Source organism: Mesoplodon bidens (genome assembly GCF_964165515.1).
Source record: "Mesoplodon bidens genome assembly, chromosome: 13".
Lineage (NCBI taxonomy): Eukaryota > Metazoa > Chordata > Mammalia > Artiodactyla > Ziphiidae > Mesoplodon > Mesoplodon bidens.
The window spans coordinates 30,655,469-30,678,200 of NC_138169.1; the positions used below are offsets into that span (position 1 = coordinate 30,655,469).

Below are 22,732 nucleotides of genomic sequence, written 5' to 3' on the forward strand. Positions count from 1 at the left end.
ATATGATATAAATTATGATTATTAGAAAAATACACAGATTAAGTCATTATGCACATAATAAAGTCAAGTATTATAGTGAGTTCTCTGGTGTTTTGGACATGGTTAGCAAATATTTTGATTATTTGAGAGCCATCATAAATAGGGTATGAATTTCATATAGTAATATCTGTTATAATTCACATCTATGGTTCCTCAGTTCAGAAAGTAAGAATTCTTATAATAAAATAGAAAAGTGATAAATCCATCTGAAAATTTATTCAAATCTATTTGGATAGTGAGAGTTTGCTATTTAAACCTAATATAATTGCATTTTTGTTGATATGAAAAAAGTTACACTAAAAATAATTTTATAGTGCTTCTGGATCATTCATAGGATGAATTAGATTTTCTCTCTAGTTCCTTTCCGTTGGAAATTCCATTATTTTATTTTTAAATACTCAGGTATCAGTTAATAAATTTAGATATTTTTCAGTAATACCATTTTTATTGAAGTGAACTTCACATAATATAAAATTAACCATTTTAAAGTTTACAATTAAGTAGCATTTAGTACATTCATAATGTACAAAGCACTACCTCTGTCAAGTTCCAAAACTTGATTTTTTTTTTTTTTTAATTTCACAAGCTTCTCAATAAAAAGGAAATCAGTTTTGGCATAAATGTTGGTTTATATTGAGCAGAGTTTAACTTGCTTTATTATAATTTTTGACGGGTTTTAAGAATAGTAAAACATTATAATTATAATAAAAGGCTATATCCAGCGCTAGTGTGAAACCTGTGATTCTCTCACAATTGGTTTGTGTTAACTTTGCTATGTTTGGCATTCCCTCCCTTCCCAGTTGTTTGTTTTGGGAATAATTCATTCTAAGAAATTTAATTATGCTAGATCAGTGATACTGTGTATCTCTGGATCGTTAACTTGGGCTTGGAGATGCCTAGAAACAGTCTGGAGTCAAGAAACAACACTGCTTTGGGGATTGGGGGATGTCAGTGTCACCTGCCACTCTGAGGAGGCCAGGGCTCTGATAGGGATGGTGCCAGCCTAACAGTGTGTGGGCAGATCTCCGTTTATGTAGGTCTTTTCTTCATTTCATCAATGTTTGGTTGTTTTCAGAAGACACAGCATGTGTGTGTTTTGTTAGATTTCATGTTTTTTAAAAACTGTTGTGAATGATACTGTTTTTAAACATTTTCAGTTGTTCGTTGCTAATTTATAGAAGTACATTTGTTTTTTTTATTCTGTCATATGTCCTGCAAACTTCCTAAACTCACTTATTTGTTCCAATGGCTTCTTTGTAGATTCCTTGGGATTTGGTCTGTAGACAGTCATGCATTTATGAATAGAGTTTTCTTTTCTTTCCAACCAGATGCCTTTGCTTCTTGTCATATTTGCATGAGCCAGGAGTAGATGTAACAGATAAACGACGACAGTCAGATTTCTTTATATTCTAACTGCATGGGGGCAGATATTTAAATGCGTTGGGCTGGTTTTCAAAAGGTTCATCCCCACTTTGCCCAAAACTGTTATCTGAATCATGTGTGACGCATATCAGATTTGTGTCCTTGTCTCCCTTGGAACCCAGGCTTTGCAGAGTAAGGACGTGGTCCCCACATGTGTGAGTTTCAGAGAAAACGGTACTTTGCAAGATGAGGACTGCCTCTGTATAGTCCTTTCTTAGCAATGCAGATACACTAAATCCAGATCCTTCTTGTGGATAATCTTCTGAAAACTCACCATTTATTCTCTTATCGGGAAAATGTAGGGTTTTTTTTAAATTTTAAATTTATTAGGCAAAATGATGAATAAGATTGAAACTTTAGGTAAAAATGCAATTTTTAGGATTTTCTCAGGGTTTATTGTACCTTTAATAATTATCGGTTGATTTTAATGGTAGTAGTTAACATCTGTTTTTCTGTCTTCAACTTGGATAAATAAGATGAATTTTTTGTGATGTATGCAGTATAATGATGTCATATCATTTTATACTTCCTTAAATTATATACTTTTAATAAATTAGCAAACTGGAAGAGTCTTAGTTTGAAGATATATTCAGTGTGGTTTGTTCTTATTTATTTTAGATAATGTGCAAAATGGCTCCCATGGTTGGGAAGGACATCACAGAGCGTCTTATCCTCCCTAGGTTTTGTGAGATGTGCTGTGATTGCAGAATGTTTCATGTTCGAAAGGTATTTTTGTTGTTGTTGTTTAAGAATACGTGGTTCTAGTGGTTACCATATTGATCTGTGAAATTTAAAAGATTATTTTTAAAGAACACTGTAATATTTTGAAATGTCAGTGATGCTTTTGTTGTCAGGTCTGTGCTGCCAATTTTGGAGATATTTGCAGCGTAGTTGGCCAGCAAGCTACTGAGGAAATGTTGGTAAGTATTGCAGAAATTAACTAAGGAGACTGGACTTGCCCGGTGGTCCGCTGGTTAAGACTCCATGCTTCCAGTGCCAGGGGCGCAGGTTTGATCCTTGGTCAGGGAAGTTCTGCATGCTGAGCAGTGCGGCAAAAAAAAAAAAAAAACCAACTAAGGAGAAAGCAGTGCATTACAAAGTAGCACGTGAAGTTTGAAATACGTAGTTACCCCCAAAGTGTATTAATATTGGCTTGGCCCAAAAGTTCGTTCGGGTTTTCTGTAATATTACAGAAAAACCTGAATCAACTTTTGGACCAACCTAATACAATTCCATGGATGTAAACCAGAAAGATAATATGACTTTAAGAGTTTAAATTTCTGTAATCTGGGCACTTGAATTGTGTTTTATTAAGGCTGGTTTGTTAAAAATGCAGATGTGTTAAGAACCATTGATCCCTTTTTAACTCCCATTTCTATAAAATCAATTCTTATTTATTCAAATGAATCTTTAATTTTATTGCAACCCTCAAGTATTTTAGTGACAAATTAAATTTACAGCAGGTGATTTTTAAATGGTTAGTTCCTGGGATAAAAAATGCTTAATGTACAAGTTAATGTACTTGAAGAGTTTCTGAAACCATCCGTTATGCAGAATAATTAACTTTAAGTACAAGCTCTTGGATAATATTTAAGCTGTACATGTTGGGAGCATTTTTGATTTTCCATAGTCAGTAGTGGAATGAATTAGGTGTGATTTATTTAAAACTGCTAAGTGTTAATATTAAATGGGTCTTCTAAATTTCATTAAGAAGATCTAATGTTTTAAATGCTGTGAAAGCAGAAAATGAAATAAAAGTAACCCCTGAAGCCTGCTGTGTGTCTGCCTAACGAAACACCATCCTCTTCGCACAGCTGCCCAGGTTTTTCCAGCTTTGTTCCGATAACGTGTGGGGAGTCCGCAAGGCCTGTGCTGAGTGCTTCATGGCGGTTTCTTGTGCAACATGTCAAGAAATTCGACGGACTAAGTTATCAGCACTATTTATTAATTTGATCAGTGATCCTTCACGTTGGGTAAGGTTTTGTTTAATTATCATTTTTGTAAAAGGATGCATTTTACAGAAGATGTGATTTTGATTTCATAATTTAAGACATAATTTATCATTTAAGGTATGTTATTGCTAATACTTTTAGGAGCAGACAGTAGACTACTATATTAACTTTTTTTTTTTTAAACTGGATGAAATTTCTGTTCCATGCAAATGTTTTATAGGGTCTCATATTCACATTCTCATGGTTTAAATATTCAAGCCAAGATAAAAAAATTTTAAGTAAAAAGGAGAAAATAATTGATGGGGAACTGTAAATCCTCGCTGAAGAAGGATTGGTGTTTTATTCTGTCCTTTTATTCTTCTTAGGTTCGGCAAGCAGCTTTTCAGTCTCTGGGACCTTTCATATCTACTTTTGCTAATCCATCTAGCTCAGGCCAGTATTTTAAAGAAGAAAACAAAAGCTCAGAAGATACATCAGTAGAAGACAAAAATAGGTATGATTTTTTAAAACTTTGCTTTCCAGTTTTACTGCTTGTGAGCATTTTTTTCATTTTCACTATTTTTATAATGTTCTTTTTGGAGAGTTTACTATTTCTCTTGATTACAAAAATTGGTAAATATTTTAATAAAGTTTTATTTTAAATACATTTGTTAAACATCTCTTTGGTTAATTACATATTTAAATGAGAAGATGAAGGTACACGTAACACAGTTAGCTTGGTGCTGGGCATATAGAAAGCTGTAGTGATAGATTTGATACTAATTTTTGTGTAAGTTTATTTAATAAATAATTTACCTAGTAAACCATCTGTTAACATTTAGAATATACAAAGTAATGGTTATACAATTTAAAGGGTTTGGTTTTATAAGGAGTAAAACCTAATTTAGGAATATGTGTTACTATGTAGTCAGTTTCTTACTATTATTTTCCTTTTTAGTCAGTTAATTTTATTGTGGATCTTGGATTCTCTGTCTACGGAATAATGATTGTAATCTCTCAATTGAGGGAGAAAGTATTTTAATGATTAGCACCAAATTAGTGCACTTACTAACTAGAATATCAACTTTTAAGAGCATTTAATAAGGCAACCAGATTTTCCAATAAAGCTTAAAGAGGACATCTCTGATTTTTATTTTTAATTTTTTTTGCATTAAAAATTTAATTGAGTTTTAGTTTTTAAAATTTATTTTAGTATATCCTTAGGGGGGAAAACGGTTCAGACCTAAGTTAGTGCATGGGAAATAATGCACAGACTTTGACAGGTGTGCACTTGAGCTCAGTTAAGTGCCTGTTTCTGAAACAGCCCTGCCTGTAATGCCTGAGTTACCAGAGTGCTTTGTCCTCCCTTGTCATGATGCTAATGGACATTTTCTTCTGTGGGTCTTGATACTGTGATATTTGCTTTCTTGGTGTTTTGATTTGGCACTTCTTTCTTCTGTGCTGCCTTGTTTTACCTTTTTGCCCGTTCTCCTATTGTCCTGCTGAATAGCCAAACAAACCTGAGGTACTGTTTTTTGTAAAGGAAGAAAAATCACTCTAAACCTGTCTTCCTGGCAAGAAAAGTCTGTCAGTTCTTTTTTTTTTTTTTTTTTTTTTTTTTTTTGCGGTACACAGGCCTCTCACTGTTGTGGCCTCTCCCGTTGCGGAGCACAGGCTCCGGACGCGCAGGCTCAGCGGCCATGGCTCACGGGCCCAGCCGCTCCGCGGCATGTGGGATCTTCCCGGACCGGGGCACGAACCCGTGTCCCCTGCATTTGTAGGCAGACTCTCAACCACTGCGCCACCAGGGAAGCCCAGGTCAGTTCTTTTGAAAATAGCTGCTGTAGGGAATGTGACAGAGTGATGAAGTGGAGGGGGAGGGGTGTTACCTGCTCTTCAGTTTTAAAGTCAGCCACCCTTTCACTAATGGTACTAATTGTATGAAGACTGTCGCATAGCTTTTATTTATTTTTGTATCTGGAGAGAGTCTAGGAAGTGAAAATACAAATTTACAGAGAATTATTAGGACGGGGTCAGCAAACTTCCTGTAAAAGACCACGCAGTAAATATATTCGATCTCCGTCAGAACTCCTGCTTTGTGGGAGCAGCCGTAGACGGTCCATGATGCATGGGCTCAGCTGTGTTCCAGTAAAACTTTATTGACAAAGACAGTTGGTGTGGCTACCATGGCCGGTAGTTTTGCTAACTGCTGGTATAGGACATTATTGGAAGAGCTATTTAAAGGCGGTTAGTTATCTTTTAGCTACAAACCTTAACTCCTCTTCCATTGTAGTGAGGTCTGTCTTAGTGTCAAGTCAACACTATTTGTAGCATTGGATTTTCAGTATATTATTAGACTTCATTGAATTGTGTTAATGATGTAAGGGAGGGAGGAGACAGTTCCTGGCTGAGAAAGGAGTTCTGTTGAATACTGTAAAAGCTGTTGTGTAGTCCTAGGTATTATTAATCTCAGAGCCATTAACTAATTTGCCCTCTCTTAAATACTGCACTGGCTTTTGTTTTGAGCTGTCTTAAATCTAGTTTTGTTATTTAAGGTTGACTAATTGGTTGATTATGCAAAAATTAATTGAGCACCTACTATGAACCAGCGACGGTAGACAGATGAACCAGGACTTGGTTCCCATTCTCGAGGTCCTCTCAGTTTCCTAGAATTCAGATTTCTCAAACGAACATCTCACAAAGTTTTTGGCAATATATTTCCGCTACCATTTATTTCTTTTGTAGTGTTTCATCTGATCCTGGAAACATTTAATATCACTTAATACTCTTTGAAGCATTTATTGATTATAAACCTCTGGCTTTATAAAATACCAGGTTTATCTCTCACTCACCCTGGATCAGGGTGTTCATACTTCTTTGAAGGTGTTAATAAAAGCTGTGCTTCCATGGGCTTCCCTGGTGGCGCAGTGGTTGAGAGTCCGCCTGCCGATGCAGGGGGCACGGGTTCGTGCCCTGGTCCGGGAGGATCCCACATGCCGCAGAGCGGCTGGGCCCGTGAGCCATGGCCGCTGAGCCTGCGCATCCGGAGCCTGTGCTCCGCAACGGGAGAGGCCACAACAGTGAGAGGCCTGCGTACCGCAAAAAAAAAAAAAAAAAGCTGTGCTTCCAGAAGCAGAGTTAAGCATTCAGATTTTCACTTTTAAGTTACGTGAAATGAGCAGCCTCTTTTCTGGTTTAGTTAAACCAGCTATTACACTGCTCTCCGAATACACTGCCTTCTTTGGGTTCTCCCTCTTTCTGTCTGGGACACCATCCTGTTTCATCCACACCTCATTTAACAGAGAGAATGTCTGGACAAACTACCTCCAAGAATCTTGGAGGAAATTCAGAGCTTTTGCATCCTGGCTGTTCATAGCACTGGCACATGAGCACTAATTTTAGTCGTATCTCTTGGTTGTGTATTTTGCACACATCCAGGGGACTGCAGGTCCCCCCGCGTAGCAGCCTGGTTTTTATCTTTGTGTATTCTGACACCTTCACCAGGCCTGGCACACGCTCGGCACATGATAAATGTCGAATGAGTTATTGTTAGAAAATAATAGATTTTATCTCAAAAGCCTTAAGTAACTGCACTGCTCTTGCTAGTTTTTGTCAGTTTAGCTTAAAGCTAACTATGTGTAAGTAAAATTGTTACTGGTACAAATCTGGAAGTATTTCACTGATGTTGAGACTCCATTATGAAGTCACAGCACATGGAGGCTGTGTCTGCTCTCATCTCAGGATGCAGTGTTCTGGGACCAGATGTTCCCAGGGCACTTTCCTAGGCCACAGTCTTGAGTCACTAGGTCTCTGAAGATACTAACTCTCAGCTTAGGCACCGAGGAGGCATAGGTTCTCTTGGAGATGCGTTTCTGGCTGACGCCCTGCCGCACTTGTTCCCTACACCTGCGAGGAGCCGGGCTACTCCACTCCTCATGTGAGCCCTCAGTCTCCTCCGTTCTCCTCAGTATAGCGTTTGCTTGTATGATAGCGTTTTCCAGACTGACCGTTAGGAATGTCAGAATTCTGGCATTTAGCAGCTTGATTGTGCACTGACTGTTACCCAGCTCCAGGAAAAAACGTATTTAGAGAATTTATATTTTTGACGGTTTGTTTTGAAGCAGACGGTTTATTTGTACAGAATTTAATACTTCCCAGAATTTCATATGAGGGAAAATGTTTTTGTCTCTTTAAAACCGTACAAGGAGTTGGAACTTGGGACAAACTAGTAATTTTTCATAAGGCAAATAGAATGACTTGGCCAGTGACTCTCTTTGTTTTTCCTGCTGAGAATATTAAAATTTAATTTTAATGCTAAGATGAGATAGTGATCCAGGAACTTCAGGCCCTTGGAATAGTTTTCCATACTAAATGGCCTTTTAATTGGGTTCTTTTTGCGAATTTTAAGTGGAAGTTTCTTAAATTCATCAGATAACAAGTGGAGTCTTAAGTTTCAGCCATTTGCTCCCCACCACCACCAAACAATGTCCTGTTACTATAATTTTTATTATTATTTTTTTAATTTTAAAATATTTATTTATTTATTTATTTTTGGCTGCGTTGGGTCTTCATTGCTGCGCGTGGGCTTTCTCTAGTTGCAACGAGCAGGGGCTACTCTTCGTTATGGTGCGTGGGCTTCCCATTGCGGTGGCTTCTTTTGATGCGGAGTGCGGGCTCTAGGCACGTGGGCTTCAGTAGTTGTGGCTCGCGGGCTCGAGAGTGCAGGCTCAGCAGTTGTGGCGCACGGGCTTAATTGCTCCACGGCATATGGCATCTTCCCGGACCAGGGCTTGAACCCGTGTCCCCTGAACTGGCAGGCAGATTCTTAACCACTGCGCCACCAGGGAAGTCCCTACTATAATTTTAAAAATTCAGTTTGCATGATATCAGAAAAACTGTAAAAATAGCCAAAGAATCCCATAAACACTTCTTCCAGATTCTCCAAATGTTAACATTTAACCATACTTGCTTTATTATTATTTTTTTCTGAATTCTTTGAGATAAGTTTTAGACATGATATTCTTTTTACCTTTCTTAAATATTTCACTCCTCAAAACACAGATACTAATACATAACCAAACTCTAATTACCAAAATTAAGAAATTAACACAGATACAATACTGTCATCTAGAGATTTTATTCAAATTTTACCCATTATCCCACTCGTGTTTTAAAACAAAAGAAAAAATATCTTTAATAAAGGCATGATTGGAAAATATCATGTAAGTCATACACATATAGAAGACACTTATTTTGCATAAGAGCACTTGCTTCGGGACTGTTTTGGAGAGGGAAAGGATGCTACAGACATCGAGACCAGTCCCTCATTTTATGAATAAGGAGTAAACGTGGAATCTGCAGCACCAGTGCTGGGTGAGACTCGAGTTCTCGCAGTTTATGTGTGCATGTTATGTATTTTATGATTATAAGCATGGTGGAGAAACACCAGAATTTTAAATGCTATCACTGTGTGGTATGTTTTCAGATGAAGTATTAAATATTTTTATCTGTGTCTAAAAAAATATTTTTTAAAATAATCACGTGTTTTTTAAAAAATTCATTTCTGAAAACAGTGTGAACATTACTATGAGATAAAGTGCAATCAGGGAAGTTGGTGATCTCCTGAGAGCACATATGGTGGCTCTGTAACTGGGATATCACATCGGTGGTAACGTCACCTTCCAGGGCACAGGCCGGGTGAGCCTCCTGTTTAATGTCTTTCATTGTGTATATTTAAGGGCCCATGTTTCAAGGGAGCACCCCACCCTCACCTGACAAATTTACCTACATATCCATCCTCACTTCCCTTTCATGTTTCTTAGAAGAGCTGTCTCTCACCCATTTAATCTCTCCACCTGTGTTCTCGAGCCCCTAGCCTTCCTTCTCAGAAAGACATTGCTTTATCAGGGATTCCATCAGTCTCCTGTGTTTTCAGTTCTTCATCTCTTCTGACCTTTTTCTCTGAGCCTGAAGAATGCTCGTCTGAAGCATCCTCTTGTACAGGAGAAATGCCGTGCTCTCTGTCACTCTGCACGACTGTCATGACACATATGCAGGCCAGTCCTTCTGAGGTGCCCTCCATTCTGTCTGGGCTCTGACCAGTTTCCCGGGGACGTCACCACGTGGAATTCCATGTAGATCCCGACTCAGCCCACCCAGACTGAAACCCCCTCCTCAAACTGCCCTGGTGTTTTTCACTTGCAGTCGGTGCCACCAGCACCTGTTCAGTCGCTCGGGCCAGAAATCTGGAAATCTTCACAGGTTCCTCCCTTTGCTTCTCATGCCCCGCGAGCGGGAAGTGAGCAGTCGTGTTGGCGTTGGCGTCGGCGTCATTTGAGTGTGTTTCCGTCTTCTGTAGCCCCGACACACCACCCTATTCAGAAGGGCATCCCTGCCTCTCTTCACCTGCTCTGCTGCAGTCCCTGCTGCCGGGCGCACCTCCAGCCCGCTTCCTGTCCTGCTTCCGGGTGGCCTTTCTGAAAGAACGCATCTCAAAATGTAACTCTCTTCACCCCTGCCTTGTCTCCTGTACCTAGGGTACGTTCCGGAGGTGTTTAGTGTGGGGCTCGGTGGCTCCGCCGACTTTTCACTTTTCCATCGGTTCCCTCTCTGAGCCATCGTAAACTCATCGCCGTTTCCTGAAGGTGTGGCACCTCTCCTGTCACCCCTGCCTTTGCATATGCTGCCTGAGTGCGGGTTTTCCCTTAGCCGCATGTGTTGGTTGCTCCACCCACGGCTCCTGTCACTCCCTGGAAAGCTGGCGCCTCTGCCTCCGGGCTCTGCGTGCTTGCTCCCTCCTTACCACTCTGAGGGAAGTGTTTACCTCTGATGCTAATCTCAGGAGCAGCAGCTGCCTCTCATTCACATAGGAACCCTCACCACCAGTGTCGCTCCCTGGCTCCTAGTAGGTACTCAGCAGGTGTTTGTTAAGGGTAATTGAGTCAGATAAACTCTGAGGGGCCGTAGAGCCTCTGAGTAGGTGGTGGATGGCGGTGACCGTGGGCTGTGGCCCCGGGGCTTGTACCACCTCTCTGTCAATTAAGTCACTGCTGCAGGGGGGGAAACTTCGGGGAGTAGACCTGAAAGTGTGGAAGGAATAAAAATAACTTTCTTTACACTGAAGGGGACTTTAATGTAGTTTGCGGGATAGTAAATAAGGATCTTTTCTAATGCTGTGTAGAGGGTTTTTTTTTTTCTTTTCTGTGTAAGCAAGGAGGTTTTAATTCTCAGCTTTTCGATAGGTCATTGGAGCACAGTGGCAATACCATATCCTAAATATCAGTTAATTTTTATGGTGTATTTAGCTTAAAATGCATTGTGAGAATTTATCTTCCTACTATTTCTTTTTAGTTTTTTTTATTATTGAAATTAGCATGGTATTATAGAATCCCGGGGTTCTTAAATGTTATCTCCTCCAACTATTACGTAATACTTTAATATCTAGACTTAACAGATGTTTACATCATTGAGCACAGAACAACTGATGGAAAAGGAAGCATTATCAGTAATATAAATAAACTACTGAATTTGTATGGATACTTTGTAATTTTTAATACTTGTCTAAATGCTTCATGTAGTATCTTTCATTGTTTTTCTTTCAGTAATTATTTTTATACTTTCACTTTCTTTTTCCCAAATAAAACAATAAAAGGACCAGAGATGAAGAAGTCCCAGAGGATGCACAGATCAGGCCAGAGGATGTTCCTACAGACCCCACTGTTTGTAATTCCAGTGTCAAACTGGAAGGTGCGCCAGACCCGGACATCGGTGCTGAAAGCCCTAGGAAGCCTCCAGGGGACAGCTCATTACCTTGTCCTTTGTCCTCAGAGCCTAATCAGGAGGCAGCTAGTCATGAGGATGATAAAAAGCCCGGCACCTGCAGGTCTGCCTGTCGGTTGGAGGTGGGCGCCAGTGCACAGGACTCAGCTCCCCTAGATCAGGAGTTGTACAACTCCTTCCACTTCTGGAGGACTCCTCTTCCCGAAATAGATCTAGATGTGGAGCTGGAGCAGGGCTCTGGGAACAAACTCAGCCCGGAGGGGCTGGAGGGAATGCCTGAAGCCACCGCCCCGGCTTCTGCAAACATCACCATGGCCACCAGAAAGGAACTGGAAGAGATGATAGAAAACCTGGAGCCACACATTGACGATCCCGACGTGAAAGGTATGGGGGTCAGTTCTTTATTCTGATAAAAAATGTTATTTCCTGACTTTTTCCCCAGAAAAATTGCCTTTTAAAAATCTATTTTGACCATTGTCATCATGTATTCTTGTCTGGATAAATGTGATTAGTCTGAATTTTAGGAAATAAATTTCAGATGAGCCCGTCACTGTGTTCCTAAGTGTAGCATGTACAGATGTGTTGGTTCAAAAATCGCTCTCTGACTTGTTCACACTCACTCACTGTTTTTACAATTTTAACCCTTGAGTCCTGCCTTAACTCTTCTGCTCTGGATCTCATAAACCTTTTATAAACAGCAGATGCAGTGCTGTGTTTTACGGAAAGACTGTAGTCTGTTAGCAGTGGACAAAGATACGTATCTTCCTATGGAACGTGGTGTTTTAAGAGCTGTGGGCGTTTGCGAGGGTCTTGCTTGTGTCTTTGTTTCTCAGTTGGGACCTTGTTCCATTGGGTTACACTTGTGTCACCTAGATTCTGCCATTGCGAACGGCAGCCTTGAAGGTTGTTGTGTGTAAAAATAACAAGTTGCTCTCGCTCAGTGGAATAGGAGTGTGGGAATGAGGTCCCAGGCCACCCCACTCTGCCTGCCGGGGCCAGGGGGTGGTTTACGGTCTGGGGGCAGGAACCTGATGCCAGTGACATCAGAGCTCCTACTGAGCACGCTAACCAGTGAAATCTGAAATGTTACTGTAAAACAAAAAACAATTTTGAAAAATCCCCAAACTGCAAGGCTTCAGATCCTTTATCACTTTGTGGATTTTTTTTTCCTTGTTCATTCTAGAAGCTAAAATTTCTAAACTGTCAGTTTGCTCAATGTTAGCAAAATACCTATTTTTAAAGCAGACAAAGCGAAACCTTCAGTGTCCTTCTAAAACACGCAAAACCTTGTTGTGTTTAAACTTGGAAATTTCATCCGTGGAGGTGATATTAGCAGTTATCTTTATTTGGCTTTAACGTATCATGATTTTAAAGATTTCCTGTGGTAATTTTATGCTTGGAGAAAAACTAAATGATTTGTTTGATTAAAGCCAAATTCGTATCCTTGATGGTTGAAAGTTATTTTAATTTGACTGGCAGACAGTCACCTTTTCCAGAATGCTGTGAATAGTATCGGGCGCCGTGAGCCTCTCTTGAGTCTGTGTGTGCAGTTTATCCTCGCCATTCGTGGACCAGTAGTTCATTCCTCCTCCTTATGAGTGTTTTCCGTAGAATGTCCTATTTTCTATCCCTCGCGGTGGATTAGTTTCTCTGAAAACCTCACAGCTTTACTGCTCTCGCTAGTTCCTCATTGTGGCTCCTGCCCTTGATTTCTACCCCCTTGAGCCCAGAATTCTGCATTTTATGACAACCTGGTGATGTAGCAGATACTGAGGTTTGGTTTTGTTTGACAAATTAGAATCTTCATCAGAATCTCTTGCCTTTGCCCTCTCCCTTCCACCCCAGATGAGGAGGATGGAGACAGAATTACACCTCAGATGTGCACATCTTGGGGTGGTCAGCCCTTGATAAATGTTGTCTTTACAGGTTTCTGCTTTTTGTTGAAATAAATTTTATCATTTGTCAACTGAAGTTTGATTCAGTTGATCAAACTTCAGTAACTCTTAAGTTTTGTTTTTTTGTTTTTTTGTTTTGTTTTTGTTTTTTGCTGTACGTGGGCCTCTCACTGTTGTGGCCTCTCCCGCTGCGGAGCACAGGCTCCGGATGTGCAGGCCCAGCAGCCATGGCTCACGGACCCAGCCGCTCCACGGCATGTGGGATCCTCCCGGACCGGGGCACGAACCCGTGTCCCCTGCATCGGCAGGTGGACTCTCAACCACTGCGCCACCAGGGAAGCCCCTCAAGTTTTGTTTTTTTTGTATGCTCCTTACCTTTATGGAAGAAAGATTCCTAACTGGCCTTTGGCCTGTTCTGGGAGCTCTCCCTGTACACACCTGCTAGTCAGTTCTTTGACACGTAGTAGACACCTACTAAATATTGATGGAAATATTGAATAAGCTACTTTAAATGCTTTTTTTTAAAACAAATAAGCTAAAAGTAATATGCGTAGTTTGCTTTTTTAAAAGCCCTACATGGACACATACGAGCTTCAGGATATGACTTTGTGTTTCAGAAGGTGACTAACACTGTTTGACTTAAACTTTACAGGCTGCAATTGAGATTTTAGTAGTAATACTATATTATGATTTGATCAGTTCTCTTTCTAATTCAGCTCTTACACCTGTTACAATTTAAATTTGTCATGTTGTTCTTTCTGTCCACAATGTTGATACTTTGGTAACATATTCATCGATTGACTGATTCATCCAGCATCACTTACCGAGCACCTATTATGTGCCAGCTACTCTTCCAGGCAGTGAATATATACCAGCAGCAGACCAGACAGAAATCCCAGCCTCAGAGAGCACAGAGGGTGAGACACTTAGTGTGTAAACTGCCTGTGTCAGATGTTCTGCAGCAAAACATTGGTGGGCAGGGTTGGGGGCGGGAGGGCTTCGGCTGCAGAATTCCCGAGCATATGAGGGCATATTAAACCCGTGTTAATTGTAGTAACTATTTCTGACTTTTCATACTATTAGAAGGTGTTTTGGGTTTTTGAAGGGTGTACCTTAACTGTGGGTGCTTTTTCTTTTCTAGTCTGCGGTTGTGGACAGTCTGTCAGAGAATGTCTACCTTTTTGAAAGGCAGAATTAACCCCAAATTGGAAACTAAGTTCTGGCCAGGGACTCAACTAGTTATGTTGCATGTGTGTATTCTTGACTGGGGGCAGGGGAACGTCAGGGTGAGGTGGACCCTCAGAGTCGAGTTTCTGCTTTCACGAGCCACTGGGTCCCTTGTTCTTTTCCATGCTGTTTGGTGGGAATGTCATGGGACACAAGAGCAAGAGTTGGGATTTTTTTCCTCTAAGGCAGCCTTTGCTTCACAGTCTTAGCAATTTAACTCTTACCTTCTTTGAAGCATTGATAGATTAATTTTTTTTTCTTTGTGGGTCTCTAATCAAAAAACTTAAGTGTTTCCAGGAACTGGAATGAGATGTTCCTGTCAGAAAAAGAAGGCCCTTTCTCAGCTGTGGAACAGAAGTAGACCCTACGTGGAAGGACAGAAAGGGAGGTAGTAAGATGGGAAGAAGGTGTAAGAGAGCCCCTTTTCCAAACTCCCTGGTGTGTGGCATCACCAGGCTGATTCAGGATTGAGCCACGGCTGAATAGTGACCGGTGCCGGTTTGATTGGCCGTGGCCAGTTCACAGACTGCAGAGGGGAAGCTGGCCAGGCCAGCAAGTGCAGAGCTCTCTCCAGTTTCGTTAGGGCCAGTGGAATAACTGGGTCCACTGGACAGTTGTGGTCTGAAAAATCATATTGTTCGTTGATTGTAAGCAAGAAATTGTTAGGAACTTGTGACTAACCTCCAGGACGGTGTGCAAGAGAGATGGAAAGGGTGAGCTCAGCCAGACCAGCGCTTCAGGCGGGGGCAGGAAATTCCAGGTTCCAGGCTGTCCCCGATTCTGAGCGCGAGTCACCAGGGACCGCGTGGGCTCTGATCCTGGGGTTTCCGCCCGCATCGTGAGGAAAACGCAGACGTGGTGAAGGCCTGTGCTTCAGTTTCCTTCCGCTGGTCGTGGTGAGCCATCCGCTGAGTCTCAGGCAAGCCTGGGTTCTCCGGGGCCACGGGCTCTCCGTGAGTGGACATGAGGTCGTCCTCGTGACCTTTGTACCAGTCTTTTGAAGGAGGTAACCTCAGTGTGACGCACTGAAACTTTTGTGAACATACAAACCTAAAGGTACAGAGTAACATAGACAAGGAGGAGGCTGTCGTTTACTCAGGTTGGTGGCCTGTGTGAGACGTGTTCTGTGAAAGGCTTCCCAGGAACAGGTCGTGATGCATGAGGGAGCCCACCCTCACACCCCCCGCCTGCATCTACGGGGGCAGAAAGCATGTTCCGGGCCATCGGCCTCCTTTAGTTCTATTGTGATTTCATTGTGGAAATTTGGAGGATTCTAAAAGGGGAGCTGAAGTGAGTAAAGGATTAGTACAAATTGCAGCTGGAATTCCCAAAAGAATGAGGATGCTTTCTGTGAGTAACTTTCATGATTAGACACCTTCAGTTTAATCTATTCAGTTAGGTCATCATCCTGTATGTTTCTTGTGTCTGTCTTGCTGGGTACCTTGTATACTTAACTAGAATTTTATAAATGCTATAGCATAGTAATAGGTTATCTTAATAAAATACTGATTGCTTTTTAATAATCTTTAAGTAGAGTGGGAGCACACTTTCTAATCTTTGTACTAAATAAATTTGCAGGTAAACTTTATAAATTCCTATATTTTGAGCATCCAGGTGGATTGTTACTTGAAGTAATGCTAAACAATTTCTTTTTGCTAAATTCTTCATTTATTTTGGGGGGAAGGAAGAATGCTTTATCTTCACTTTGAATGACTTTTATAAAGAAGATGTAACTCAAAACGTAGACAGTGCCATTTGCCAGACTTCAGGGCTGCTGCTTGGTTATCTGTCATTTTGGTTTCCTGCGAGTGAGACAGTGCTTGTTTGGGATCCCTGTGTTTGGGACAAGTCACTAATTTCACTTTCAAAAAGAATTAGAGAAAAGTAGAATAAACAGGAATGAGATATGAGATGTTTAAATGTAACTGCCACAGAAATCTTTGTAATTCCCATTGTTTTATGTTGGCAGGGTCTGTGTGACTGCTCTCCTGCTAAGATAGCTTAGTAAGTAAGCCTCGCCAGTCCCGCTCATGTGTCCCCAAAACATAGTTCACTGACCCTGAAATTGACTAGATAGCACCTCTCTTTTCATACTAACGCAGAGTAATGTACAGTAGCGGGTAAACATGTTTAATCTCATGAAAGCATATTAGTTTTCTACTTTTTCCCTCAGAGAACTAATGATTGACCACAGTAGAGGTTTTTTCCAGCTTTTCGATGGCAGTGTCCCAAAAGCACTGCGTCTCATTGATCCCATAACCCTGCGCAGGGAGAGCCCGGGCACCCGCGGCCCCGCGCTCACAGCCCTGTCGTTCCGCCCACAGCACAGGTGGACGTGCTGGCCGCCGCCCTGCGCGCCTCCAGCCTGGACGCCTGCGACGAGGCCAGCGAGGCCGCCCGGAGGGCCCCGCAGGATGAGCTCCCTGGCTGCAGACTTGACCACGGCACCACCGGGCCTTTGACGAGCGAGGCCGTCGAGGTGAGGGCTCCACAGGGTGTGCACAGTGAGCCGGGTGGCCCCGGCACCGTTCGTGGGGCGGCCATGGTGCTCGTCACGACCCAGTTACCACGTCCTGTCTGTCGCTGGTTTTCTCCGTCTCCCTTCTGCATAAAGTAAAAGTCATCGTCACCACGTCCTGTCTCTGTGACATGAGTGTCATGTCCAGAGCTTGGAGTTAATAGTCAGCCCCGAGACTGTCTACATGACCACTCCGCAGCTTCAGTGTGGGTGTGGCTCACTGCAGTGAAATAATCTTACTGGAGACAAAGCCCTTTATCAAGAGTAATTAACTCTTCCCTTTTCTTTTTGGAGGGGTGCTTTGTTTCTGATGGGACCATTTCACTGCAGCGAGCAGCACAGTATTCTGAGCGGAAGATCGGGACTTGAGGCCGTGTTGCGGGATTATCTGGACCCTGGAGTGTGCGGGTGGGTACTGTGACCAGCCCGCCTGCCTGTGTCCTGCACCATCCTTCCCAAGCCCCCCAACCCCCAACCAAGCCAGCACCACGTGGTGTCAGTAGTTCTCATCCCTTGTGTGTGTCGGCGGGAGAAGGAACACATGCTGGTGGCCAGAGGCAGGTGGTCTCAGGTCAGAGCGGCCTGGACGCTGAGCTCAGGGAGGGGGGCCTCATACGCATGGGGGCACGGGGGTCCCAGGGCCCCAGTGGATTCCTGGCTTGTTTTCTGTTAGATGACACCCGGTATAGTTAGAAATCTTGCATAAAACCAGGGCTTCAGAATGCAACCCTGACCACTTAGTATCATCGGAGATTTCAGTACTTTATCTGAGTTTTAGAAGGTGTTTTGTTTTCATTTTGGGGTTGGCAGGAGCTGTTAAAAAAGTATTGGGTCAGCCAGAAAGTTGGTTCGGGTTTTCCTGTAACATCGCATGACAACCCCGAATGAACTTTTGGGCCAGCCCAATATATTTGTGAAATTAGAAATAGCCAGGAATAGAAATAGTAGAAGAAAAACTGTATGACATACCATACAACAGTTGCCTGAAGCCCCCTCTAAATACTGTTTTATTGATAGCTAATTTTAGATATTGGGACCTTTTCAAAATTACTTCTAAATTTACTTTTTAATTACATTTGTTCTGGAATTTATTTTCATACATTTAGCAACCTATTCTGAAAGCTTGATTTAAGGCAGGGGAATTCTTATGAGGTCTTAGGTCTGTTTATAAATGTTTAAGAGCATGAAGAATTTGTACATATTCTTATCTTTTGGTGGCCTTGAAAGGTGAGTAACTTAGTAAGATAGTTTAAATGAAGGGAACTTGCAGACAGGACAGTTCTTTAAGTGGCCGTTCTCTCCCGACAGAATATGGAGTCCACCCTTCGCTACATTCATGATGATTCAGACTCGGGCACCAGTGGTGGTTTTAGCCCCGATGAGGAAAGGAGAGCTAAAGTGCAGGTAGGTGACCCAAAACTCTTTACTTTGTGTGGGTGTTGTTAAGCCCACTTTTAAACCCGTTTCTCACCAAATTTGGCCCTTCTGATAATGTTTTGAAAATGAGGGCTGATATATCATACTTCTGATAAGAAAATTCAAGCGGTCGAGTAAAATACAAGCAGAAATCTTCCTCTTCTCACACCCGTGACCCCTTCCCCTCCAGGGTGACCACGACCATGGGTCCTCTTGTATTTCCTCAGCGCACCTAGGCGGACGCGCCAGCGCGTCGGCGTGCACCTTTGTCTTTCAAAGACAGATAGAGCCAGGCCGTCACGCCTGGGTCTTCATGCCTGAGTTGCCAAGGATTGTAAGGTAGAGCTTGACTTCAGAGAGGAGAACGTGGGAGTATGTGCTGTCGGCTGGCAGGGTGACTCGAATCGGAGGCTTTACATGTGGGGTCGTTGGAATGTGGTGATGCCTGTCTTTCTTTTTTCTTTTCTTTTTTAAAGAGTCGTGTCTTGGAGCTCTTTGCACAGGAGCACAGACTCTCCCCCTTCCCCGCCCCAGCACAGCACCCACGCGGCCCCGCGTGAGCAGGGCTGGGACGGGCGTCCAGATGTAGGTGTGCTGTGATATTACAAGTAAAGCCACATTCATCGTGATCATGTCTGTGCTTTGCTCCTGGGACTGTCTGTGCATTATTATAAGTAGATTGCCTAGGTCAAAGGGGGGTGAGTCCTTTGTTTTTGTTTGTTCTATTTATTAAAAATGGAGTTGGTATTCATAGTGTTTTAAAACATGCTTTTTCAAGCCAGTGCATACAGATTGTCTCATTCCTTTAATGAATTTCCATTTTAATTTATTTTTTAAAAATAGATAATACGTTTACAAAGTTCAGAATTCAGCTTCCTTCTCAGCTTTTCTCCTCCAGCACCCACTTTGCTTTTCCCCCAAAGCAGCCAGTTTTATCTTTATTTTGTAGCTCCTTCCAAAGCTATATTTCACATACATAAGCAAGATCGTAGATATGTTCTTCTTGTCCTCGCATTTATACAAGTGGTTAGAGGTATGTACACTTTAAGTTTCTATGGATAACGGCTAAATTTCCATCCAAAGGCGGTTGTTGTTGTCGTTTTAAGATCCTTGTTGGTGACAGTGCAGAAGAGGGCCTGCTTAGCCTCACCTGCTAGGTTAGCCTCATCCACTAGGTTAGCCTCATTCAGTAGGTTACCCCAGACTCTGTAATCTCTGCCAACACTGAAAGGTGCTGATCTTATTTTTAATGTATCTCTTAAATTTAGTAAGCAGCTCTCATCATCCTCCAAGCTGTTTTCTGTTTTAAGATCTTGTTTGTTGTTTTCCTTCTTGAAGCTGCTTTTATTCATTTATACATGTATCTCCCTTAGCGTGTTTTCTTATCTCTTTTCAGTTATTGGAAACCTGAAACTTGGAGATTGGTTTTTCACTACTATATGAGGTGCAAGTATGCCTAATTTACAAAGTCTGCACTCTCTCTTGGTTAGGACGTTGTGCCCCAGGCCCTGCTGGATCAGTATCTCTCCATGACCGACCCCTCCCGGGCGCAGACAGTGGACACGGAGATCGCCAAGCACTGCGCATACAGCCTGCCGGGCGTGGCACTGACGCTCGGCCGGCAGAACTGGCACTGCCTGCGCGAGACCTACGAGACGCTGGCCTCCGACATGCAGGTGCGGGGGCCCTGTGCACGTTGCCTCACGTGCAGAGAGCTTGCCCGTGACACCAGAGCACTCCCCCGTGGGTCCAGGCTCCTCCCTCCACCTGAGCAGCCTCTCCTCTTTTTTGTCTGAAGTGCTAGAATTAACTTCCCGTTTGACCTGCTGAGGTTCCTAACGCAAAGGTGCTGTTGTCTAAAGTTTACATGCAGATGAGTTCTTGAGAATATAGGGTTTCATTTTACCCCAGAAACAGTGTTATACATGCTTCCTCCCTGATATTTTTCAACCTTAGCAGAACTGCAGTCGTGTTAGCGCTGCCAAGGTCTGGGCCCGGCAGGCAGCGCAGTGTGGGTGGGAAAAAGTTGATGGGTATGTGCGTGCCCGTTTGTGCACACGTGTGCTCACCACCACCACCCGTTTGAGAAACAAGAAATGGGAAACATTGACCCTTGGTCATTTGTGGCTTTTTGTGGCTATTTTCCCAGGCTTTGCCGACTTCATCCCCCCGTCCTTGGGTCTGGCTTCCATACACCCAAGTCCCTTTTCCTTCAGCGACCTTCATCTCTCAGTTATTCGAAGGCATCTACTGAGACTAATTTATACTGAGTTGTGAATGGTTATCCCTCGGTGTCTCAGTTGACTCGGCAAGTTGGAAGTCGAGAATCCCTTTGGGAACATAGTTTAAGTCCCTCCTCCGACCTCTGGAGAAGCTGATCCCTGCTCAGCCCTCAGGGGTGGAACTGGGCGTGGGACACATGGCCAATGACCAGTGAGTGTTTCACCCTCTCTATGAGCGGCTTTCCACCTTTATTCTGTGGACTCTCGGAGCTGCTGGTGATGGGGGCGGCTCTGGATGGGCAGGGCTTATCCGAACATCCTGCCTTCTTCCATTTGATACATTGAACATGGGTACAGCATTTTATCTCAAGAACAGGTTCTTGTGTTTGGGGGCGGGGATAAAGCCTTTGTTCTAAACAGCTTCTCAGCAGGTAAAGCTTTAAACTAAATAACAAAGTAAAATTTTTAAAATTAAGGCCACATGAAGAAAAAGATGTTTTTGACATATAAAGTTTCCTGTAAATGGAGCGCATTTCTGTTCCGGTGTTCTTTTCCAGGGCTGCCTGCAAGAGATTTTCCCAATCTTGTCTCTTTTTTTTTTTTTTTTTTTTGCAGTATGCGGGCCTTTCACTGCTGTGGCCTCTCCCGTTGCGGAGCACAGGCTCCGGACGCGCAGGCTCAGCGGCCATGGCTCACAGGCCCAGCCGCTCCGCGGCATGTGGGATCTTCCCGGACCGGGGCACGAGCCTGTGTCCCCTGCATTGGCAGGCGGACTCTCAACCACTGTGCCACCAGGGAAGCCCAATCTTGTGTCTCTTTAATTGCCAGTTCTTTAAAACGAGTTTTGTGGTTGTTTTTAATCCAGGGTAGTCTGTGCAGAGTCGGGAGGGGCACAGTGCAGGGAGAGGCACACCAGCCAGCCTTCGATCTGTGTGGGACGCCAGGAACTTGGGCATCCAGTGCTCCAAGAGCTACACTGGCTTCACCACCAGTGATCTCCAAGCATTTTTTTCCTTCCTAAGTGAAAGGGAGGTAATATATACTGTGCAGGGATTTTGCATTTTTCTGCCAGTTTTTGATAGAAAGTAGGCATTTAAAACTTGGTATCTATTATTACTATTTTATTCTGATTTAACTTGAGATTAATAACATTCAGATATAATAAATTAACCTTCATGCATTGTGCAAAAGTTAAAGTACCAAGACTTTGTGATCAGCTTACTCACGCAGTTGTCTTTATTTCTGCAGTGGAAAGTTCGAAGGACCTTAGCCTTCTCCATCCATGAACTTGCAGTCATCCTTGGAGATCAGTTGACAGCTGCAGATCTGGTTCCAATTTTTAATGGGTTTTTAAAAGACCTCGATGAAGTCAGGATAGGTGTCCTTAAACACTTGCATGATTTTCTGAAGGTAATTTTTAAGTTCTTTTGTATAAAAACACACTAAAATTCTACTGTAGAGTTAAAGTTTGGACTTTATGCTGCCATCAAGATAGGTTTCTGTATGTTCTATGTAACAAATGTAGCCATGAGTTTGATGGTACCATGTGGTTAAAAAATAGTCCCCTTCTGATCAATTTTGCTAGTGTCACTTCAGTGTTTAATTTAAAAATTATGCTAAATTTCATTTTTAAATGACATTAGATCATGGTTAAAAACATTTGTACCTTTTTTCTCATAATTACTGAACTAACATGTAGGAAATTACATGGACATTAAGCCTTCTGTGGTGTGTCCTCACACCTCTGATGTGGATCTCTGGTCTCTGACAGGAGCAGCGCTGACTTTACAAATTGTTTTATCCGGGAGAACTATTGTAGTCGTAAAGTTTGAGGTGCAGAAGTATCATAATTGAAATTGCTCTAATTGTCCCAATAATGTCCCCTCAACTCAGAATCCAGTGGGGAATTGCACACAGAATTTAAATATCACGTCTCTGTAGTCCTCTTAAATCTAGGACAGTTTCCCTGACTTTTCACCTGTAATGTCATGGACCTTTTTGAAGGGGCCAAGCCAGTGGTTTTGGAGAATGCCCCCCAATTTGAAATTGCCTGAGCGCTGTCACACAGTTAGATTCAGGTTAAACAGGTGTTGTCTGCCAGGAGTATTACCTCTCTACCTAGGTCCCTGGGTGTTTTTCTGAATGGGTTGCGTCAGGGGTAACACGATGTTGGCTCTTGGGTCCCTGGTGATGCTGAGTCCGGTCCCTTGGCCGTGGGTCAGCTTACTTTTCCATCGAGGTTATTGACTCCTCAGTGGGCGATTCTTTCGAACTCTGAACAGC

General features: G+C 42.6%; 1 protein-coding gene across 8 annotated transcripts in view; it reads left to right on the plus strand.

The window, feature by feature from the left end:
• The window catches only part of PPP4R1 (protein phosphatase 4 regulatory subunit 1), a 70,519-nt gene that overhangs the window by 33,398 nt on the left and 14,389 nt on the right, over window positions 1-22,732 (plus strand). For all 8 annotated transcript variants that reach the window (XM_081252221.1, XM_081252222.1, XM_081252225.1 and 5 more), the window contains 9 exons: window positions 2,080-2,187; window positions 2,316-2,381; window positions 3,276-3,434; window positions 3,779-3,906; window positions 11,044-11,555; window positions 16,618-16,772; window positions 18,120-18,215; window positions 19,718-19,903; window positions 21,698-21,859. In XM_081252221.1, the coding sequence (XP_081108347.1) occupies window positions 2,080-2,187; window positions 2,316-2,381; window positions 3,276-3,434; window positions 3,779-3,906; window positions 11,044-11,555; window positions 16,618-16,772; window positions 18,120-18,215; window positions 19,718-19,903; window positions 21,698-21,859 (1,572 nt within the window). The remainder of the gene's footprint in view (window positions 1-2,079; window positions 2,188-2,315; window positions 2,382-3,275; window positions 3,435-3,778; window positions 3,907-11,043; window positions 11,556-16,617; window positions 16,773-18,119; window positions 18,216-19,717; window positions 19,904-21,697; window positions 21,860-22,732) is intronic.